The sequence below is a fragment of the Patella vulgata genome, chromosome 6 (assembly GCF_932274485.2).
Source record: "Patella vulgata chromosome 6, xgPatVulg1.2, whole genome shotgun sequence".
NCBI lineage: Eukaryota > Metazoa > Mollusca > Gastropoda > Patellidae > Patella > Patella vulgata.
Window position 1 is genome coordinate 61,857,928 of NC_065884.2, and position 25,062 is coordinate 61,882,989.

Consider the following 25,062-nt stretch of genomic DNA (forward strand, 5'->3'; position numbering starts at 1 on the left):
ATACTATTATTACCTTAAATTACAAGTTCCTGTTATCAATGTGGAATTCTTAGGTAGTGTTCTGTCATAATAGTGGTTAAGGGGCTTAAAGCATTGTGCAGACCAGCTGGAACCAGGAACGCTGCACACTGTTACGACCAATATTGAATTGAATAGCAGAAAAGTAAAAGCAACCTCCATTTTAATCTACCTAAGATAATCGTGCCTACAATAGCCTCGATTATCCTAGATACTTTTATTTTATTTTATTTATTTCACACGTAATTATAATCTGATAAATAGACTCGTTGGAAGATAGAGTAACTGAACAAGGTTCACACATAGAGCTATTTAATTTCTAAATGATAAAGATGACTTTGTTATTGCACCACAGTTCATACGAAACCAAGTTGATGAGGAAACACTGTTAATAATAACATACACAAAATATTAAAGCCATTTAAAGGAAGTTTTGATAATTAGGTATTCGGGGGTCCACCAAGGTATTGTTTATCTTCTCTGAAAAAGTGAAAGAACTTGTGTTTATTTGGGTAGTGAAACGCGTCCCTAAAGGATCCCCTCTCCTCGTCCATAATTCACACTTCTTAAGGTAGATAATCCTGACAATGAAATGGGAATCTTTACATTTATGAAATCTGAATAAGTGCGATTTATTTAGATGGTAGAAATTCACGATGGTATCTGAATGGATTTAGATGTTGATTGATCCATTCGGTGTAGTCGAATTCAATTTGATTATTCATACAGATTTAGAATGTAAAGGTACCAGCATCGTCAAATAGGTTACCCGGGGCAATAATTTGGACGGTTATCAAAATAAACTCTGACACTCTTTCAATCTATATGAATAAGTAAGTAAATAAATATATAACTCATTGAACTAACACAAATACATATATTATACAGCTAAACTAGCCGGCTGGTTGCTCGAGATGCAAGCAGTCTCATTAAGTATTTTATTGTCTTTAAAAAGCCTTGCACAATCAAGGCTACGACTACTCCTGGACAAACAGAATGGGTATTTTATAATGGCACAAAATATTTCAAACAAATGACCGAAAACTGGAGGAAATCACTAAAATTTTAATCAGAAAACAAGAAAATGTCCAAATTAAAATCGAAAGTTTTTTTTTCAGATATACTAGATATTTTATAGATCAGAAATCTTCTGCACAACAACGATGACTTCCGTTTCGCACTAATATTACTTCCGGTTCGAGGAACTGTCTTCTATGTAATGGGATATGGTTGCTATGGTAGCACGCCTCCAGTACAGGATGAAATATTATACAATTTGGTCATCTTGACAAACAGTAGTCTGGATTCTATAAAGAAAAAACAAAACATTGAGGGTTTTGACAGAGAGAGAGATATTGGGTTTAACGCCCACTCGACACAAACTAGGTCATTTCGGAACTAACATAATAATATGGTTCAATTTTATTTCAATAATTCGCTTGTGCGTAGGGGTCTTTAGCATTAGGACGAAAGCAGACGACCCGGAGAAAACGTACAAGTGGGGAATCGAAACCACCCCACTTGGCTCAATTACAGACCTTCTGATCCAGTGCGTTAACCATTCCACTACCCAACCCCACTTGAGAGTTTTGAACCGGAAGGCATTGGATTGGAGGGGGTATTCATTGTGCCCCAGAAAAGCATGTGCAGAAGATGCAGCTAACAGACCAATGTTTTCGGATTTCGCGGGGAGGGGCACAGGTTTCAGTGCCGGAATTTCGCAATTTTTGCCCGAATTTCACCGACTGGACATACAGGTGTCATACTGATCCATTGGAAAATCAGTCACTTAGATTCTTCTTTAAATTTGGTTCCCCTTGTCAGTAGTGCAGAACAATAGCGTGCACGTAAAAGAACCCTTGACATTTGGAATTCGAAATAAAAGAATACCGTAGCGCCTCTGTCCGGGCAAAGTGTCCCTCATAGCTTACTGTATGACTTAATCCCGTCTTCATTAGCCCAGTCCATTCATTTCATTTTCTTTTGACTCCTAATATTCAAAATTTGGTCAATGGAATGGATGGAAATGCAATGATTGCCCGAATTTCTATGACCGAAGACATTTCACTTCCATACATACTGCAAGGCACATGCCCGTCTTCATTCGCCCAGTCGGTGCACAAATGTAGAACGTTAAACCCTATTTCATTTTTAATGAATGTCGATTGAGTTGCGTACTCACCATTATTCTAGGAAATAGTACAACTTAAAACGGGTCACATATTACTCCTCCTCCCCCTCTTCCCCCTCTTCATCACCACCTCCGCCTGCGGGGCGGACTCTTTTTATCTCTGGTGGTGGTGGTTCTTTACACAATTCCTCGAATAATGTAGCCCGTTCTCCGAATGTACGACGATCAGTTAAACGTTCATATTTACTGCAGAGAAGAATTTTTGGCTGAAAGAGCAAAATAAAGTGAAATTATCGTCTCCTCAAACGTTGAGTCAACAGTCAACAGTTGACCCTCTAATATGAATATCAATTCAAAAATATTTCAATTCTGTACAGTATTTACAAAGATATGCTGAAATGAAATTTCATTGATATATTCTGTTCGCTATGTAATAAACCCGTCGACATTTTGTTGTTTGCGAACAAAATTGATGAACCCATGGAATCCAAGACGGGAATTTATCTAGGGTTGGTATTTTGATTTTGTTTTCTTAATTAAACATTAAATAATCGATCCGAGTACATATTTCGAGTAGATTAAACTGTGAAAAAAATAATATTCTAGCCAAGATGTCGAAATGGGATTTTAATCGCAACACATCATTTATTTTATAAATACTGCTGATTTATGAGATTGTATGTGAGTAATCTAGGTATTTGTGCCGTTAATTAAATTAGAAACTTACTGGAGCACTGGTATATTTGTCTGACAATCGATCGAATCTGAAAGAACACAAACATTTATTTAATTTAATTGAGGGGGAATACAAAAGTATAACAAAATATTTATTTAAGATATTCAAGAACCAAGTCTGGACTATACAGCCGAATGAAGTAAGACTCATTCATTTTCCCAATCTCTATCATATAACCATTCATTATAGCTGCTTTTCCTATTTTTCATGGAGAACGGTAGATCGGAAACGGTCCTGCACATATGCATGACGTTATGTGTGAATTGTGCGTTAGGGTTAGGGTAAGGGTTTGGCTTGGTCCAGGGTTAGGGTTAGTGCTAGCCCTGATTACATCTCGAAATTTGCAGATCCTAACTCATACCCTAACCCACAATCCTCATATGACGTCATATGTGCTAAAATATGTAGGACCGTTGCCGATCTAGCGCTTTCCATTTTTAGTACATTAAAGTAAATTTGTCAAGTTTAATAGGTTATGTTTTCAACGTTTGAGATTTTGTTTTAATGTGAATCCCTTTATCAAAAATAAATTATTACTATTAGTATGGCTAAAAACGCCAAAACTCAAAGCCGGCTTCACATTTTGAAAAGAATATCCATAATTTAAAATTATTAAGTATAGAGATCTGAACACTTACGATTCGTCAACCTGGACAGCAGATCGCTTGCTCTTTCTGAAAAATAGAAAATACAGTATATTAACTTGGTTCATAGAATTTTTGTTATTAGAGCAAGAACAAAAGGGAGAATAACGATACGGTTATTCCAATAACATATAGTACCATCGACCGTATTGAACATTTATCCTTAAAGCCCATGAATACAAGGTGACAATGTTAGTGGACTATTTTCAGTTGCTCAGGAAACGCGCCACGCCACAATAACATATGTATTCGGGTAATTTGAAAAGAGTAAGTATACCCTGTCTTGTGTGCGGCACCCACTACGTACACTGTGAGACACAATGAGACTTATTTTTGTTAGGCTTATAGATTCAAGTCGTTATAATATCAAACACCTTAAGATGAAATCTCTTCTCGAGATTCACCGATATCGAGGTTTGGCTCAATATGTTTGTTTGGGGATTAGGGTCCTGGACTCTCGACTATATGTCCAGGGTTCGAATTCTGCCGAAGCCTAAGAAACACCTTTTCGAACTCAGGGATAATGTCTACAGGAATGACAGGGAACGGGCTCCTAGTCGCCTAGAAGAGTGTATAATAAAGACATGCAAATAAAAAATGAAGCAGCATGACGAATCAATTCGACTGCTTCACAATAAGTTCAATTTGAAAACAAACTGGATACGTAACCGGGTCGATTCAAACTTGTTACCGGGTCAAACTCTTATAACGAACTATAGATTGTTAAAGATCATGCAAAACTTACCCTTTGTTCATTTGACGAGATCTTTCTGCCAATTCGATCAACTGTTAAAATGTAGAAGAAAATGTAAATTTTTATTCAAATGTCACATATTCCAATATTATGGATTGTGGGAGATTATACACAGTGATCAGGGGCGATAAATATCAAAAGTGGCGAAATCAAAGAAAAACGGTGAAATTCAATAGGCGTCTCTGTGGTCATAGTAATATTAACAACGCATACAAATTTAAGAAACATAGAACAAGAGCTTGTGGGGTGATAGGCGGGCAATCTGATTAAACACAGGTCCTATTTCGTTTCGTTTTTTTATTTTATAGTTCAAAATTTCGTTTTACTTGTCTTTACTTCACTAGGATCCGAAAGAGTTGTTTTATAACCCGCGTTCTGGTTGATGTGAGGGATTAGCCAATGAAACAGTCTGTTGTGGCGAGTTCTTTGCGTGTGGTACTGTGGGTATTCCACTAGAAAGATCAACGCTTATTAGTTATAAAATGTCTGACATCATATGGTCAAAAACCGCTAATATGACACCTGATGCGACATCTGACTACAACCGGTCAGATCTTCATGTAGTGGAGGACATCGAAAGTATAATTAAACGACACCTGATGCGACATCTGACTACAACCGGTCAGATCTTCATGTAGTGGAGGACATCGAAAGTATAATTAAACGAAACGAAATATAGATCTGTAGTTTAATCAGATTGATAGGCGGGGGTGATTGCCTCACAGAGGCGACGACAACACCCCCATTGGCGTATTTATACTCACGTCATATTGCTGTCTCTTGTATCGTTGTTCCAGATCATACTTATCACCTTCCAGTTGTCGTAGTTTTGCATGTAAAGCCTTGGCTTTCTCCGTTAAAACCTGTTGGTTGGCATTTTCAATATTCAATGGTTGGATTCTTGTAGCCAGCACGTTACGTTTCTCCTCCTCGATTTCTTCTCTGGTCTTTTGCATGGGTTCTTCTTGATGTAAGTTTTCAAGGTCCTGAAAATAGAGCAATTAACGTGTATATTGTTCACTCTCTGGATTGTCTCCCTTTGACTACTAATATAAGCGACCATGCACGTGCATTCAACACTTGGCCAAGGCCCTGTTTCACAAAATTTTAACTAAAGATAAAATCCAAATTTTAGTAGATACTTCAATTTTGATTGGCTAAGCACTAAAACCAATCTAATATTATCCAATCAAATTACTAAAATTTGGATTTTATCTTAGTTAAAATTTCGTGAAACAGGCCCCAGGTGTTTTTGTGGAGGCCAAAGTAAAAGAAAATCTCAGGATTGAGACGGCGGTTGTGGAGTGTAGTTCTGTGACAGTTTGAGTTGACTCCCGGTGTGTGTTTTCTCCTGGGCACTTGCGCATGTCTGAAACTGATGTTTGCATTAACAACGAAACTATATCTACTTCCTGCGGTGTGAGTTGGTTCCTGATCACTGGTCAGTACAGGAAAAAGTATAAAGTGTACTTGATTAGAGTTTTGTCATTAATAAAAATACTTGTTATCATGATTAGCTGTTGTTTTAGTGATCAGTAGTTACACGATCAACGGATCTAAGTTGATTGGCTTGAAATTGATACTTCTGTCGTTCGTGATTTGTTGCCGTTGTTTTTTTTTAGTGATTAGTCGTTCTACACACGTACGATCAGTGGAAACCATACAAATTGATGATTGGCTTGAAATTATCAATTAATTCACTTCAACAGTTCCGTGAAAAGAAAGAATAGAATTGTACTTAGCACTGTAAATATCGGTAGATAATATCTAGAAATTGATTTGACCGTAAGAAAATCTTAGGGGAAATCCTATCACGAGGAGTCAATGCACACTGCGTCTGTAACGGTGTGAGGTGACTCCTACAACTACGCATGCGCCAAACGGTAATCACACACCAGGGACCATCTGAAACTGACACAAGGGGGAGAGCAGAAAGGAGGGGTAAAAAAAAAAGAGACGAATATATGGTTCAATTTTGTTTCAATAATTCGCTTGCGCGTAGGGGTCTTTAGCAGTGGGAGGAAATGAAATGAAATGAAATGGGGTTTAACGTCCTACTGTTCTGCTCCTAACCTGGGCTAATGAAGTCGGGCATACGCCATACAGTGTGCTATGAGGAAAATTTTGCCCGGGCAGCGGCACTATCGCCTACTCTTATATCGAATTCCAACTGCCAAGAGATCTTTTACGTGCATTCTAATGTATACACGGGGCCTCGGTTTTTCGTCTCATCCGAAGGACTAGACAGCTGTCCTTGTCAGGCCCTCCGTCCTGCATCACTGACAAGAGGAAAGCAGTCGGAGGAAACCGGAGCACCCGGAGAAAACCCACGCGGTTGGATGGGGCAATCCAGAGAGATCAGTATACTATTCATTAGTTGCTTTATAAGTTTAAAATGACCCATGGCCAAAGTTCCCCGTCTGAGGACTTTTGTTATACTTTTGAATATAAACATTTCTCCCGTCAAAAGACAACACCTAGTAACTCACGTTTTTCTTATTTTGAGAAAACAAAGGAAAACGTAATGAATGAATATTAAACCCCAGCTTATCCATTGATTTGACTGTTGAGTTACTAGGTTTTTCTGTGGGATACTAGGCAAATGAAGGAAGTTTCTAGGTTGTGTCATGGGTGTAACTGCTTACAAAATCAAAAGATTGGAATATCTAGTACAATAACAGGAAGCACATGCCCTAGCAACTACAAATTTGGACTGACTATATTTTGATAAAAAAAAAAGTGAGTTACTAGGTTTTGACTTTTGACGGGAGATTTGCTCTAGTGATACTAATAGTCACTGAACCGCTACCAGGTTTCATTTAACTAGACAAACTGTGTAACTTTACGACATGGCTGGATTGATGTTAGAGATTTTTATTCGAAAAAAGAACTGGGAGTTGGGTGGCCGAATGGTTTATCAATGATCGGCGATTAGTTTATTGTTTTAGGGGAGCCATTTTTAAGGACAACATGCTTATTTACTTGTGAAAGTAACCACCCTTGATTATTTATGTTACAGAATAGATATATGTATTGAAATTAATGCAATGTTTAGTAGATCGCATTTAAGGTATACCTGTCTTCCTAACATTAATTGATGGTTTTACAGTACTTAATAATATAGCTACATGTTCTTGCGACATGAAACTATAAAATGAAAACATACCACGCCTTCTCCTTCACGTTTTGTGATGACAAAGTTTCGTTGACCTTTAGCAATGGCCATTCTAGCTTCCGCTTCCTTTCGTTTTTTTTCTCTTTCTTCTTTCTTTTTCTGTTCTTCCTCCAACTTCTTTCTTTTTCTTTCTTCCTGGGAAACAAGAAACAAATATTTCTAGTTTGTACTATACATATTCTGCTATGATTTCAGGTAAGCAAAGTGTTTGCGCAATATACGACTAATGACGGTTTTGTAACCATTACGCAAAATATCTATGTGGTTTAGGCAGCAAGGGTATATGAAAGGGGCCAGCCAGTGGTTTAGAGCACTTTTGTTCCCCGAATTATGTCGACACCTCTTAAATGGGCTATGCGGTTTGCAGTTTTCAGTTTCAGATTTTGATCTGTACCCTTTCCTAATCTGATAATGACAAACTTTATATTATACGGGTGGTTTAGATATGATGCAAAAAACAAAAGGCAAACCTTGGCCAGGGATGACAGCCCCGCCCTTTATATATTACATGTATGTTAAATCAGCGGCCACCACGCGTAAGGTATCTACAGGTGTCAATCCGGTCCTGTGGGGTGGATGGGGGAGGGGTGGTGGTGGTGGTGGTATGAAATGAAATTGTGTTTAATGCCAGCTCAGATTCAACCAGGGTATACTGGCTATACTGCGAGTATAAATTATGACATTCACTTAATCTACCCCAGACCACCAGGATAAATCCTTATTTTGATATTTCATTCTCTAGCAATAGATATAAAGCTAACATATTGTACTCTACCAAGTTTAAGAGAATCAAAGTATCAAAACATTGTTGCCATCTTTGATTTTGGGGTGTGAAAGGAACAATACCACGTCTTTATTTACCTGTTCAGCTCTTTGTCTTTTGTCTTCAATTTCTCTTAATTCTTTTTGTTTGGCTTCTTCCTTTATTCTCTCTGCTTTACGTTCTTCCTAGAACAGGATTCAGACCACCAATAAACAACATAATAATATGGCAATGAACATTTACAGATATATACAAAATGAAACGGGGTTTAACGTCCTACATTTCGAAACCCACCGGGATAATGAAGACGGGCGTGCGCTATGGGGGAAGGGTGGACAGCGGCTCTGTGACCTACTCTTATACCGAATTTCAACAAGTAGCTGTCCTAGCCAGGTCTTCACACCTTCACCACTGACAAGGGGAAACCATGCTCCAAAATGTAGGAGAACATTCTCGGCCAACACCGGAAACGCTGGATAGCGAGCCAGTACATTACACATTGAGCCACCGCGGCTTTCAGATATAGAAATGAAATGAAATGGGTTTTAACGTCCTACTGTTCTGCTCCGAACTGGGCTAATGAAGACGGGGATACCCCATACAGTGTGCTATGAGGGGAAATTTTGCCCGGACAGCGGCACTACAGCCTTCTCTTATATCGAATTCCAAATGTCAAGGGATCTTTTACGTGCACGCCAATGTGTACACTGGACCTCGGTTTTTCGTCTCATCAGAATGACAAGACAGCTGTCCTTGTCAGGCCCTCCATCCTGCATCACTGACAAGGGGAACCACGCCGGAAAATCTGGATGAACTTTCTCGGCCAATGCAGGGATCGAACACCCGACCTCCAGGCTAGCGAGCCAGCGTCTTACCCACTTAGCCAGCGAGATCCTCTTATGCAGCGTAAAAACAAGACATGTAACAAGCTATGAATGGGAAATGAGTATGATGCTTCTGAAAGATACATAAAGTTGTGAGTGTAGCTACATGGAGCACACTATAGCCTACTTTTCTGCACTGACTTGACTAATGAAGATGGCCATACACCATACAGTGTGCAATGGGGTAAGTTTTTCCTCTAATACCGAATTCAAACTGTCAAAGATTCATTTACGTGCATGCCAATGTGCACACAGACCATCGGGGTTTCGTTCGTCCCGCATCACTGACGAGCTGGAAAATCCCGGAGATCTTTCTCCACATACTGTGAGGGAATATATCTTTAAGAAAACCGCAATTTGTCAAAATGTCGATCATCGATCACAAAATGTCGATTACAAACAAAAAGAGACAAAATGCCTTTTTAATGAAGTTATTCTCTCACCCTTTTAATTCTAAGAGCTTCTAGTTCTTCCAGTTCTTTCTCTCGCTCAGCTCTTCTCATCTCCTCGTACTCAGCCAATTCTTCTGCCATCCTCTCCTTCTTCCTACGTTCGGCTTCCTAGAGGCGATATAAGCAGAAAATCATATAATTTTAATCTAACTGACGAAGAATTACAGTAGTAAGAAGGTTTGCGATGTTCCGAGTTCACGGGCGTTTTTAAAGATACGTGTAATAACTACTGCTCCTCCAGAGATATTACGTTTGCACCTGGCCAAATATCTAATCAGTGAGTGTCCCAATCGCAATGAGGCATGAACATATGGGCGGCATCTCTGTATTTTCTTTTTCATGGCACTGGAATTATTAGAGTTTCAAACACCTTAATTGAATGCCTCTGGAAATGGACCCCCAACCCCCTCTTCTGCGCGCCTCTGGGTAGACCAGTTGTTTATGTGTTTTTGTTTATCAATTGATTTAAATATACCCCTTCTTACCTCCATAGCCTTTTTGGCTTCATTAGAGTCGCCGCTGAAATCATTAAAAGATCTGTTATCACATAATATTAAACAATTAAATCAAATGTTTTGGATTTATGCAACCATCACTAGGTATTGCAATGGGAAATTCGTCCACGTATATATCAGCATTTTATAAATTCCGTTTTTGTTTTCCATGCCTATCGAGTGATTAGCATACATATAAAATGCTGAAATATTATATTTCCTCTAATCGAAACCAAACGAAAGGCCGAGTGCCTCAGGGTATGATGCTGAAATATAACATAATTCACAGTTATATTAGTTTATGTACATTGACTTAGTTAGATGTATGGAATATATAATTAATTAGATTAATTAGTTAGTTAATTAATTAATAATGGAATCCAACTTTATACAATTTACAACAGAGAAAGGGGATAAGATATCAATACATTTAGCTACTGATTAGGCACGTTGTTTCGTTTTTTGTTTTAGCTTTCGATGGCCTCCCTTGTGTAGCGAAGGAAACTAATGAACATTTTGAAAAAACACTACTAAAATTAAACTGGACAACCATTATAAAACACTTCTATGGAAAACAAGCAACGATAGGTTACCAGGCAACGAAACATACGCACACAGCAGCTAAATCGTGCGTGCAGTCGACAAGGGGTGTCGCATATTTAATTTTTGTAGGTAATGGGAGCATTTACACGAAACTGATATCAATTTAATATAGATTGGATGATCACTTTTGTCGTTCGAAACTAAAACAACGGCCAAAACCCAAGAAGTAATTAACAGAATTTGTTGAAATTCGATAGGCTTCTTACTTATTTATATATAGACATAATTCAGATCGGATTAATACTTTTGTCATTAGAGTCTTCACGGCGTTCTACAAAGGGAAAGCAGAGCCATAACTAAAACAATGAAAATTGTTAAATTCGATAGGCTTCTTCGTTTTACTAATTTAAAAATGGCTTACATAACAGAACGTTCACAAAGTTCAACAAAGTAAAACGCAAACCGACGGACAGACTAATGAAGGCGACGACAATATAGGATCACATTTCTATGTGGGCGTATCAAACTGACACAGAAGCATAATGATCGCAATCTGGGCCACATTTAACACAGGGGTTAACGGAATATGTCTCAAGAATTCCCGTATTTAGGCGTTTCAGATATATATATTTATATATATGACACAAACTAGGTCATTTTGGGACTAACATATCGTTCAATTTTATTTCAATAATTCACTTGCGCGTAGAGGTCTTTAGCAGTGGGAGGAAACCGGGGACCCGGAGAAAACCCACGAGGTTGGACAGGCGACCCTACTCCTTGTCACGTACAAGCGGGGAATCGAAACCACCCCAGTTTACTCAATGACAGACCTTATGATACAGCGTGCACGCGCTAACCATTCGGCCATCCAATCCCTCGTTCCAGCATCTTCAATAGAAGGCTTAATCTCGCCTTAACTACGTACATCTTATCAAGTTAGATGGTGTAAAACTCGCGATCGTTGCTTCAGGAACATGCCGTTCCAGATATAAAAACAATGTAAGCACCGTGTATACAATGTGACCTCTACGATATTTTTATAGAATATGCTTGGATCTGAAAGTATGCACACCTTATTCAATCCTTCCCATAATCATGGCGACTTAAATGCGGCCCGGCTACATATCGAACAGTAGGATTCAAATACAGGCTTTTTTGTATATTTTGCCACAATAAACAACAAATCAATTGGCCTTTTCGTCTCATGGACATAAGAATTGCGCATGGTTCATTGTCAATTAGGGAAACAAAATTCAGGCACCCGAGCAAATACAAAGCTAAAGCCAGACAGATGATAGCTTTTGTCTCTTGAGTGCCCCCCAGATGACGGAGATGGAATGAAACGAAATGGGGTTTAACGTCCTACTTTTTCTGCACTGATTGGGCTAAGGAAGACAGACATACTATAGGGGGAATTTTGCTGGACCGTTACCGGCGCTGCGACCAACTCGCATTTCGAATTCCAACTGTCATGGGTTCTGTTACGTGTACGCCAATGTGCACACTGGACTTCGGTTTTTCGTCCCATCCGGAGGACTGGATACTGTCCTTGCCAGCCCCAGGGACACCTTCTGGTTAATGAGTTAGAGACTTACCCATTGAGCCACAACGGCACCTCACAGAGCACGGACGGACATGGCTGGCCACATACAACCATATTTAAATGTTAAACATGCTGATGAAACTAAGGAATACACTAAGGATTTATTCAATATATTGCCATTCACTAATAGGCATTTCCCCAAAAACGACATTGCCAGTAAAATTTGCAAATATTCAATAAATAATAATAAAACAGCCCAAAGACATCTATTTCGTTTTTCGTTGTTTTTTTCTGTTTCTAATTTCATTGCAATTTCCAAAATCTTCTAATCACTAACAACGTACTTCATTCAATTTTTCTTCTTTTTGTAGAGGTTTTCTTTTGCACAGAATAATCTATACTTATATTTCAACCCAATGAATAAGTGAATATCTAAAATACTAACATAGAATTTGCTTACTCTAAAAATTTTAATTGAACCCGCAATGAATACATGAAAATCTAAAATATTAACATAAAGTTCCTAGATAATTGTTCGTATTTAATTTAAATTGAATGAAATACGGATCGACATGCCAAAAATCTTAAGGTCTGCCCATTATAATTAAATCAGTGGGCGGAGCCAAGAAATGACATATCCCTTTACTTACTGACTGAAGGATCTAGTGGTTTCCTGATGCCTAACAAAAATACCAACGTTTACTGATAAATAACATAGTTTGCACACATCATATATTCGCTACAGAACAATTCAATTTCAAATACACCATTGCCGCGCCGATGACAGTGCCAAATACCTTGCTTTCCTCTTCCTAAAGACCATAAAGGCAGTATGAAAACCATCATTACACTGAAGTTGGATGTGCCGAGTGGATGGGTGTGGTTCCGTTAACAAAAGTTATGTTAATAACAACACCAAAAGCATCGATTTCATTAGTAATCATGGGATATAACGTCTTGTTATTTGCATTGGATCATTGATTGAATTGACTGACAAACAACAATTATACATTCATGCAAAGAAAAATGAAGAGTAAACGTAACTGTGCACAGAAGACTCGGGTTACCAGTCATAACTAACACTGTTTCTGGTTGATGACTTTTCCTACAGATGGTTGTCATAGCAACTCATTTTAGAGAGAGAAATGAATTGCAATGGGGTTCAACGTTCCACTTTTCAGCACCGACTGGGCAAATGAGGACGGGCGTACGTCATACAACATGCTATAAGGGAAAGGCTCTACGGCCTGTTCTTAATACGTATTCCAACAGTCATTGGTTCTTTTATGTGCACGCCAACGTGTACCCGGGGCCAATGACAGTATCTATTGTCACATATAGTAACTGTAGCAATTTTGTCTATATTCAAGAACCATAGTTACCGTAGCCATACTAATTATTATAAATGCACAATCACCATAGTTACCGTAGCTAGTTACAGTAACCATAGTAATAGTGTATCTACACAATCGCCATAGTTACCGTCGCTAGTTACAGTAATCATAGTAATAATGTACACACACGAACGCCATGGTTACAGTTGCTACTTACAGTAACCATAGTAATTACTCATATACACAATCACCATAGTAACCGTTGCTATATACAGTAACCATATTAAATGTTTATAGAGACAATAATTTTAGAAACCGTTGTTTCGTACAGTAGAATTATGGTAACTGTTTCTACAGACAATCTACTGTTTCTTCAGACAATCAACTGTTTCTACAGACAATCTGCTGTTTCTACAATCAGCTGTTTCGACACCCGTTTCGACATGTGAATTTTATACTCAACACTTCGAGTTTTAAAAACATAATATTTTGTATTTCCTCGTGTACGTTTACCCCAGCCCAAGGGATGAAACACAGACCAACAAAGCCGCTAATATGACATTATAAAACATATATTATTTGGAAATGGTTTATTTAATGTCTAAAATGATAACATTTTAACTATCGACTTCAGGCGAGAGTCAGAACTCATACGGGTAGTTTCATGATGCCATTTAACGGATTTGATTGGTTATCGATCGAGCCAATCATAAGAAAACAAATGAATTACACAGCCAATGACACTTACGATTCCACTTGGCGTTCAACAGGAGCACTGGGTAGCAGAATTAAAATAAAGCATTGAAATATGAGACAGTACAAAAAGCAACAACAATTATTATTGGTTAATGAAGTAGACAAAATGAAAGTAGAATATGACTGTTATGTTTAAATGTCTACTATTCGTTAACAATATAATTAAATAATAAAAATTAACTAATTAATAAGATGCTTTAGAAATAATAAAATGCCGTTAATATATTTGTAATCTAATTATATATACAATTAGAGATTGTCATTTTTTCTATAAATTTTAATAATTAATGATGAATATACATAATTTTAAAAAAAGGAGAAAAAAGAGAGTTTTTAATTCAACAGAAGTAGAAAGGGAGAAAGGGTGGATTTAGGCAGGTAGTTATTGGGTGAAAGACAAATTTTCTCTATAAATTTTAATAATTAATGATCAAAATAAATAATTTATAAAAAGGAGATAAAAGAAAGTTTTTAATTCAACTTAAGTAGAAGGGGTGGATTTAGAGAGGTTAGTTATTGGGTGAAAGTAAATTTAATGCGGTTTAGTGAATTAGGGTGCATTTAAGAGTGGTTTTAAATAATGTTGAAAATCAGAGGTAATAGTCTAAATAAGTGCTAAAACCACCCAAAATGTGTATTCGGGATATAACCATCTGCATTCGTCGAGGGATATAATGTTCTTACAGCGTTGGAGTCGGGGGTGGTGGGGTGGTGGTGCGACAGGAATATAGACGAAGGGTTACCAAGCAACGCAAAAAATACATTGCCAGTAGCTCTGAGACAGTCTAGTTGAATTCAAACCGACATTTAGTTTTTATTTTGAATTGAAATTTTAAAGATATCATAGTGTTGCTGTCTCTGGAAACCAATGGGACATAAAACTTCCACGTTGCTCTTAACTGTTGGGTATCAATACACATGCACACAAGTTTACTAAATCCAGGAAATTTCCAAGTAGATGTTACGGAGGGCATACCTCTAGGAACAATCATAAGATATGGTTAATGTCAAATAAGTGTAGTCCATGTCTTAGTTTGCCCAACTAAGGGCCATAACTCCGCAAGTAATCTTTAAAAATTGTTCAAATTCGATTGAATGATAAGTATCTATATATCAAGTAATTACTGGACTTGCTTTGTTTTCTCACTGTAATATCAATAATTCATCAACATGCAAACAGCTCGGATGAAAATAGGAAAATAGGAGACTCTCCAGTGTGATATAAAAAAGGACCTATGGGCATAATTACATGTGTTCACAGTGACAAACGGGTTTCGGTCAGTTGTGAGGGATATATATAGGAGGAACACAATATGGATTAAGAAATCATATGGCTTTCCGAGGGGGTTTGGTGCAACAGCGAACCACGTTTAACTTACGGAGCAGATGACTCCTCTTCCTGTTCCCTGTTAAAATAAGTTAATTTAAACATAGGAGTTAGTATATTGTTAGTATTATTTTCAAGAGGCAGTTTTTATACTTTCACTTTTACTGATGCACTATCTTAATGAAGGCATGTTAGTATCTTTTAACCAAGTGTTGTTACCCGGACTAGAACCGTGTTTCGAAATGGATGTACTCTTTTTAAAATATAAAACTGATTACTTTCATAAGATTACTGGAATTAACCTCTATAAATTATATTTTCATGCTAAGTAGTTGTTAGTGTTATTGACAAAAAATCAATCTGATTAAAATACAGATCTATATTTCGTTTCGTTTCGTTTTTTTATAATTTCGATGGCCTAAACTACATGAAGATCAGACAAGTTATAGCTATAGGTCACGTCAGGGGTCAAAAAACCGACTTATGACCCTATGACGTCAGATATTTGATTAACCAATCAGCATTGATGTTACTAGTGGATTAACCACAGATTACTGGAATTAACCTCTAAAAGTTATATTTTCATGCTAAGTAGTTGTTAGTGTTATTGAAAAAATAATAAGCTTAACCTTTTTCGTAATAGATTGTATTGTTGCAATATCAGATGATATATACACAAAGAGCTCTTTTGCAAAATGATACTCAGCCATTGCTGATTCCGTTGATCATAATGTACATCAAAGATTTTAGGATAATAATTTGTGGCATACTTATGCAGGACACAACTGGCTACATGTTGGAAAAGAGCTCTTCAAATGGATGTCATTTATTTAAAAGAAACCAGATTAGTTTGGTTGTATTCTGACCACTACGACATAAAGAGATTAGTAATGAACACACGTATACATAAGACAAAAACAGACTGGTCCTTCGAGGCTAAAATATTGTCTCTAGAATAGAATAACCAGTGAAACACAATATTTAAATACGTCATAATGACTCTGTGACATAGAACGAAACGGAATAAAACATTTTTTGATTAAATTGGGAGATACAATGCTTAAACGATATCTAGAATGGTTTTGATCTAGACTGAACAAGGATACTGTTTTTGATTCTCCATTCATCACCCTTTGGATCCCGTAAGCACATTATCTAGGAAGAATATCAATTTCAGACGATTGTATATACGGCTATACCGTTCAATGACAGATATCACATTCACAAAAATGGCGTCTGAGTTGTAGTTTAAATTTATTGAAACTTTGTTCAATATAAAGATAATTGTAAATTCTGGAAGAGTGTGATCATGGGTTCTATTTGGACACCTAGTCATATTTTACAGATTCTAAGGAGATATCAATATACTTTTTGAATTATTTTGTTGTTTGGCAATTAAAGAATGTGATTGTTCATTTTTGGCGCCAAAATTCAAACCTAAAAGACGCCATTTTGGAATTGTTAGTTTTTGATACATATTGACTTTTATCTAAAATATTGAGTTTTATATTGGTCTATGATTACAACAGATGACGAGCTCTCAATCTGGTCAAACTAGTATTCGCTTGATTTCAGGAATATGATCGCGTGGCTACGAATTGGGTTCTTAAGGAAGATAATGACTATAATCAGGCCTGAATATAATGATATTTGCTGTACCTTACAAACTATCAGGCATTTTGGACTTTGGGCCGGTCAGGTATTAGAAACATAACTAAAAAAAACCCCTGTAGAATAAGAAAGTGCTTGATATTGTGGTAGGTGTCTTATTTCCAGGCTTGAATATAATACATATTGCATATCAAATACTACACCATATTGATTTTGCTTGTCAAGGGCCCATAACTTTAACCCACCCGTTGTTTAACCAGATTGAGAGTGTCTTCTATTCAAACCAATCTTATCGTAACATATTTATTATAAAATCCCCCGGTGCTTATACGCTTACAACCATGCGGGTGTACGAAAGAATATAGCGTATATGGGTGGCAATACTTACTGCTCGGCATCGCTATAAAGTTCAATGAAAAGATAAACACATATAATTATAACGTGGTACACAAAAGGACAAACACAACAAAACAAGAATTTAACTTGAAAGGAACACTTCACACAGTAAAAAAGAACCCAGTGTCAGCCCATATTGACCTTATATTGTCACTTTAAGGGGCGTTACCCTTATCCATGATGGATTCCAATAAACGTCATAGTTTGATGCAATAAAACACATCTTTAATATTATGAGTAAACTGTTCCTTTGACATCAATATGCAAATTCAACATTGAGTAAACATGATTTTAAACATATGAAATAATTGAAAAGAAAGTTTAAACAAAATTAGATTATTCATGCATTTTAATGAAATTATACAATGAAGAAATATTATTTTAAAATATAGTTAATAGAAGAAAGACACACACAATTCCCCTGCATGAACGCTGCTTATTTGTTTGTAAGAGATATTATATTATATTTCATTTTATATTATTAAATGTTTCCAATCTGATTAAAACATAGATCCTATTTCGTTTCGTTTTTTTATAGTTCAAAATTTCGTTTTACTTGTCTTTACTACATGGTGTAGGCCATCAAAAGTATAAAAAAACGAAACGAAATATAGATCTTATTTTAATCAGATTGGAATGTTTCGGAATTTCAATAAAAGGCGCAAGGGGAGATAACTTACCGAGATTCGTCGTCCGACATTTTGTTTGTCTATTCACCAGTTCCCGACACTCTATAAAACTGAAACAAGAGAGAACAGTTTTATTATTATTTGATAATGTATTATGGTTATAGAAAAGAAGGAAAAATAATACCTTACCAACAACGCTAGCTATAAATCGATAGCGATTTCTTCCGTTTTTCACGCTTTGCGGAGATTTAGAGGCAGCGGGTAAGACGCTGGCTCAATAACCAGGCCCTGGGTTCGCCCCCAGGGCTGGCCGAGAAGGCTCCTCGTGATTTTCCAGCGTGGTTTCCCGTTGTCAGTGATGGAGAACGGCTCTGTGGCAATCCTTAGGATGGGACGGAATCCGAAATGGGAATAGGGCTTGGTGGTGGCAATCGTTAGGATGGGACGGAATCCGAAATGAGAATAGGGCTTGGCCTCATAGCATCAGGCCAGTCGGTGCAGAACTTTAGGACGTTCAACCCCATTTCATTTAATTTTATTTACAGCTCTGGTTTAGTTTATCGGGTATTAAGTGGGTAAGACGCTGGCTCACTAGTCTGGAGGTCGCGGGTTCGCTCCCTGTGTTGGCCGAGAAAGTTCATCGGGATTTTCCTGCGTGGTTTCACCTTTTTGTCTGTGGTGCACGTAAAAGATCCCTTGGCAGTTGGAATTCTATATAAGAATAGGGCACAATTTCCCTAACAGCACACTGTATGACATAACCTACACACGTCTTCATTAGCTCAGTCGGAGCAGAGCAGTAGGACGTTAAACCCCATTTCATTTCATATTTCGTTTTCATTATCCCAGTTGGTGCAGACAAGTATGATGTTAACCTCCATTTCATTTCTTTTCATTTCATTTATAGCAATATGGCCGCTCATGGATTCAGACACTTCATCCACGGCCTTTTATCCACATATAATATTTATGTTAGAATATTGGGTTACACTGACCCGGCCAGTACGTGGTTCGCATGTTGTAACACGAGCTGCACGAGATGTAGGTAGAAACATATGTTACAGATACACATCACGTACTGAGTATAAGAAAAGGTAACTGGATTATACCGATAAACATCTTATCCCAGTCCCACGCAACATAGTCATTACTGGCCTATGTTAGAAAACTATACGCGAATAAAACACTATACCATTCAGTCGGTTCTATTAGAATACAAGGGTATACTAACCTAAATACCACACTATGCTGGCGATTGTGTGTGTAATGTGCGCATAAAATGTCATAAACATACCCAAACTGATTATACATACATACGTACAAAAATAAATAAACAAAAACAGTTAACAGAACAACATCGTTTTCAGAGATTTGCCAAGTACTTGAAGTCCACCCACCCCTGTACACCTTAAAGTGAAGTAAACACAAACCTTGGCAGTTAAAATACGATAGGCGTAAAACTAATCACATAGCACACTTCATGACGTATACGATTCTTCATGAGGAGAACGTTAAACCCCATTTCATTACCTATACACTTCCCAGGTGTCGACAAATTCCAGCCAGATAAGAGGGAGGAGAGAGTGAGAGAGATAGAGACTAACGTCCACTCGACACAAACTATGTCGTTTCGGGACTAACATGGTTCAATTTTATTTCAATAATTTGCTTGCTCGTAGGGGTCTTTAGCAATGGGTGGAAACCGGAGGACCCGGAGAAAACCCACGAGATTGGACAGGCGGCCCTACTCCTTGTCACGTATAACCGGGTAATTGAAACCACGGCAGTTGACTCAATGACAGACCGTATGATACAGCGCGCACGTGGTAACCATTCGGCCATCCAATCCCCCTAGCCAGATCTAGTGTTAAGTGTTAACGTTCATCAACTGCCATTAATAATTCTTGGACAACCATTTAACTATAATATTTGATATCAATAAACTTTTTGTTTTCAAGAATTTCAACTTTGTGACATTGTCAAAGAAGTCTGACTTTGATAATAGCTACAGTAGCAAGGTTGCCATGACAGCAGTAGCAGCAATCTTTCTGAAAGCTAGCTTGTGAAATGTTTCCGACTGTATAATTTGTCTACGCCAGACATAATACAATGCGATCACAACTGATTGCACGGTTGATAAGTGATTATCATTAATTTGCCCTTTTTTATTCTGCTGAATATCCAGGTAATAATACGATGTGTATTGCCACCTGGAACATGGAATCTGTAGCATACTTTGTCGGTCTATTAAGACTACAGATATCGTTATAAATTTGCTCCACCAGCAATTACAATTCGTTGCATGATAAAGCACTGTATACATGTAGGTAAGACTACAGATATCGTCATAAATTTGTTCCATCAGCAATTACAATTCGTTGCATGATAAAGCACTGTATACATGTAGGTAAGACTACAGATATCGTCATAAATTTGCTCCATCAGCAATTACAATTCGTTGCATGATAAAGCACTGTATACATGTAGGTAAGACTACAGATATCGTCATAAATTTGCTCCATCAGCAATTACAATTCGTTGCATGATAAAGCACTGTATACATGTAGGTAAGACTACAGATATCGTCATAAATTTGCTCCATCAGCAATTACAATTCGTTGCATGATAAAGCACTGTATACATGTAGGTATAATGAATATACGTCAGGCACTTCCAAGGTCTGGCAAAACCACCCCGAATAATCATAAAACAATCAACATCGGGTGTCAATATTGTTGTCTGTTATTTCTAACATTCATAAATTTGATGTTGTTCCAACTTCTGGCTTATCTGTACCGATCTCCAAATGTATTAACACATACGTGGTATTAAACGCATTGTTGGAGAGAGAGATAAATGGGGTTTAACGTCCACTCGACACAAAAATGGTTCAATTATTGATTTTAATAATTCGCCTGAGTGTAGGGAGGGGTCTTCAGCGGAGGGGGGGGGAAACCGAAGAACCCTTCTCCTTGTCACGTACAAGCGGAGAAGCCAAACCAGGCCCTTAGTCCTGCGCCACTGACAAGGGAAACAGACCGGAAGATCTCGATGAACTTTCTCGGTCAAGGTAATACAACATCTTACTCACTAAACCACCATGAAGATGTTTATGTCATATTGGAGACAAAATGAAATGGGGTTTAACGTCCTGCTGTTCTGCACCAACAGACTAATGAAGGCGGGTAAACATTGTGTAATGTGCTATGGGGGTTTGGGTCTATTTTTCATGGACTTCCAACGAATCGCCTATTGAAACGACTGTTTCCGGTATACAGGTCTTGTCTGCGATAAAACCCTAGTTGGAAGTGGAGATAAAACTCCAGTAACGAACGAACGCATACAGGTGGTACAAGTCCTATATCTGGGATAAATATTTTGACAGTAAATATAGTACCTAGACAAAACGTTAAAACCCTAATCTATCTCCTACCCACGTACATTCTATATATATATAATAAATTGTCTTGGATGAATATGTGAGACGGATACATTACACGGTAGGCTATAAGAAAGGTTATATGTGTTTTATTTGAATGAAAGAAGAGCTGACCGGCATTTTAACCTGGCTACTGGCCAATATCCTACAAGCTCTACTTTAACTTCTGACATTTATATCTATAGTATATTGGTCGAATGATAACAGCCTTGAATACCTTTACACGTTTATTGGCTTCTGGGCTATAAACTATAGAAAATATATGTAATATTTATCACTTTCAGCGTCAACCATATTATGTCGTTTTATAAGCGTACATCTTTATCGTCAATCAGATGTGATACATGTCGCTTTATAAGCGTACATCTTTATCGCCAATCCTATGTGATACATGTCGCTTTATAAGCGTACATCTTTACCGTCAATAATATGTGATACATGTCGCTTTATAAGCGTACATCTTTACCGTCAATAATATGTGATACATGTCGCTTTATAAGCGTACATCTTTATCGTCAATCATATGTGATACATGTCGCTTTATAAGCGTAGGTCTTTTTCGTCAACCATATGTGATACATGTCGCCAATCATGTGATGCATCTTTCTTTATAAGTGCACGTCTTTTAACGTCAACCATATTATGTGATGCATTTTGCTTTATAAGCTTACGCCTTTTATCGGGAATTATATGTGATACATATATCCTTTTGTAACTGTATGTCATTTACCGTTAATCATATTATGTGACACATGTCACTTTATACGCGTACATCAACCATATTATTGTAAAAAGTCGCCATGAAATAGTAAGAACAGAAATAGTCTAAGTTATCAGCCCTGTTGTATCCCTATATCATTATTGTTTGGTTAGCCGTTTAATAATAATCATAATATTGTAACACGTCCTCGTTACATAATGGTAGTCCAAAAGACACAGTGTAGTTCTAGTGTACACACAAGAACATGGCCCTGTGCTTCAAGAAATGACATAGATAAATATAAGCTAAATGGTTTGCTTCGGATAAGAAAATGGTTTTAAACGGCTTTAAATGTTCTGTTCATTTGAATAAAGGTATTTTGGAGAACTAGATTCTTTCAACACGATATAGTGACACCGTGTCCAAACAGTACAAAATCAAATGAAAGATAGAACAAATAATAAATAAACTGAAATGAAATGGGGTTTAACGTCCTACTTTTCTGCACCGACTGGGCTATGAAGATAATAAATAATAAATGAATACAGATACCATAGAATAGATGAATTAATCCATAATCTTAATTCCAAATTAATATATTATATTAGCAATAATATGTGATGTCTGCTGTTCTGTAAAACAGTACTACTCATCTCGTGCACGACACCATTGAAAACAATACCTCGGCAAGTCAAATTTTGAAGGCTTAGTAACGATAATAAAGTAAACTATTACATTTTAAAAGAAAGCACGGGACCTAAAAGTAAACAACGAGAATATTCTATGTGTGCAATAAATATTTTTCAGGAATAATCTATATATATGTAAATTAATATACAATAAAAAAAACGTGGTATAGATCAAGAGATCAAAATGCCAGGGGGGGGGGGGGGGTCGAATGGTTAGCATTTCATAAGGCCTGTCATTGAGTCAACTGGCGTGGTTTCGAATCCCTGGTTGTACGTGACAAGGAGTAGGGTCGCCTATCCAACCGCGTGGGTTTTCTCCGGGTCCTCTGGTTTCCTCCCACTGCTAAAGACCCCTACGCGCAAGCGAATTATTGAAATAAAATTAAACCATATGTTAGTCCCGAAATGACCTAGTTTGTGTCGAGTGGACGTTAAACCTCATTTCTCTCTCTCTCTCTCTCTCCCTCTCTCTCTAAATGCCAGTTTAATTTCAGAAACACCTAGCAATATTACAATGGGGTAATTGTTTAGTTGTTTTTTTTAAATCGTGAACAACAAGATCTTACTGGAGTCGTATAAACCATCGTAGTGTTGAATATGATACGCCCTTCCCTGGATTCCAGATAACTAACAATTTAATTCCATTAACGTTAGCGGTGGATGTCATACACAAGGCCATATGTACGCTTCCAAACTACCTATAGCTCTTCTAAGTACATATGGCTAATACAGTTTTGTTGTACTTCCGTAATAATACTTCAGTTGTTTTGACATAGAGTTAAAAGTAGGCTATATTTTTGTTTTTGAAAGAATTTCGCTTTAAATTGCCACATCTTATAAAAGGGAGGAATAAATTGTTCAAATCGTCGGACCGGGATGTTCTCGCTGTGCCGATCGTCTTTAATGTCATATTTTGCCGCATCCAGACTTATGTTGTTGAAAACTATAGTCTATATTTTATTGTTACTTAAAGCAGAAAACTATAGATTATTACAGATTCGCAACTGCACAGATTCTATAACAAATAGAGCCTTTATTACATATTACAGATTCGCAACTGTACATATTCTAACAAATATAGCCTTTATTACATATTACAGATTCGCAACTGAACAGATTCTAAAAAATATAGCCTTTATTTCATATTACAGAATCGCAACGCACAGATTCTATAGCAAATGTAGCTTTTATTAAATAACAGTAAGATAATTTACAAAATACAAATAAACAATGCATTAGACCATTAGAGCCATTCAGTGCCTGTCACTAAATAACTCCTATGTACCACGTATCATCATATTCTAGTTAAAAAAAAGGTAATGGCCGGGTAATCCCTTTATCTAAAGCTAAATCAAATGTAGATCATAATAACAAGTATATTTACTTTGGATTCATTGACCTTTCCGAGTGTTTGACGCAATTGTTCGGAACTAAATTTATTATTTAGGACTATTGTTTGAAGATGCCAAGAAAACATGATATTATCATACAGGAAAATCACCGACAAGGTCAAAATATAATAAACGTACCATATCGTGACCGTACATGACGCATTGAAGCATACGTCCAAATTAAGTGAATACAGTTATTATTTTAAAAATTATTTTCCAACTTGTAATAATACAAATCGACTCATTTTAATTGTTTTGTAATTTTCATGCATGAAGTTAATTTCCTTACCTTTCAGTCGAAACAAGATGGCCGCCAGAGTGTGTTAGTGGAATGTACGTAAAGTTTGACGTCTGCAACAGCCGGGGTTTTCAGATGATAACGGCCCTGTTGCCACCGTTACTATTAATCAGAACATTTCATGCCTTTGATTGGGGATGCAAGTGGTACCGAAAGTGGAACTATAAGATAATTCCCGGTTTCTAAAATAAAACCCGTAACAAGTTCTGCGGAGATTCTATAAACGATAAATGTTCTAAAATTTTGAATTCAGAAGTCATCAACTACTTTCGAAATTTATTGTTTTGAAAGTTGGCCAATAAAGTTTACCCTTGGTGCCAAAATGGAACAGTCTCAGAAAATATACAAGGAG

General features: G+C 37.1%; 1 protein-coding gene across 4 annotated transcripts; it reads right to left on the bottom strand.

Annotated features, from left to right (window-relative positions):
* Window positions 1-175: 175 nt before the first annotated feature.
* LOC126825644 (troponin T) lies at window positions 176-24,851 on the bottom strand. 4 transcript variants are annotated; one of them, XM_050555388.2, is made up of 15 exons: window positions 24,702-24,851; window positions 18,245-18,303; window positions 17,557-17,568; window positions 15,610-15,636; window positions 14,223-14,249; window positions 10,043-10,076; window positions 9,549-9,665; window positions 8,320-8,406; window positions 7,450-7,593; window positions 5,048-5,269; window positions 4,275-4,315; window positions 3,524-3,559; window positions 2,877-2,913; window positions 2,201-2,415; window positions 176-1,325 (listed from the first exon to the last, which is right to left on the bottom strand). In XM_050555388.2, the coding sequence occupies exons 2-14, from the start codon at window positions 18,262-18,264 to the stop codon at window positions 2,242-2,244; spliced, it is 978 nt and encodes a 325-aa protein (XP_050411345.1). In that variant the 5' UTR covers window positions 18,265-18,303; window positions 24,702-24,851; the 3' UTR covers window positions 176-1,325; window positions 2,201-2,241. The 4 variants fall into 4 exon arrangements, with proteins under 4 accessions (XP_050411345.1, XP_050411346.1, XP_050411347.1 ...); XM_050555389.2 differs by lacking the exon at window positions 15,610-15,636 and having other exon boundaries at window positions 24,702-24,850; XM_050555390.2 differs by lacking the exons at window positions 14,223-14,249; window positions 15,610-15,636 and having other exon boundaries at window positions 24,702-24,848.
* Window positions 24,852-25,062: the final 211 nt, after the last annotated feature.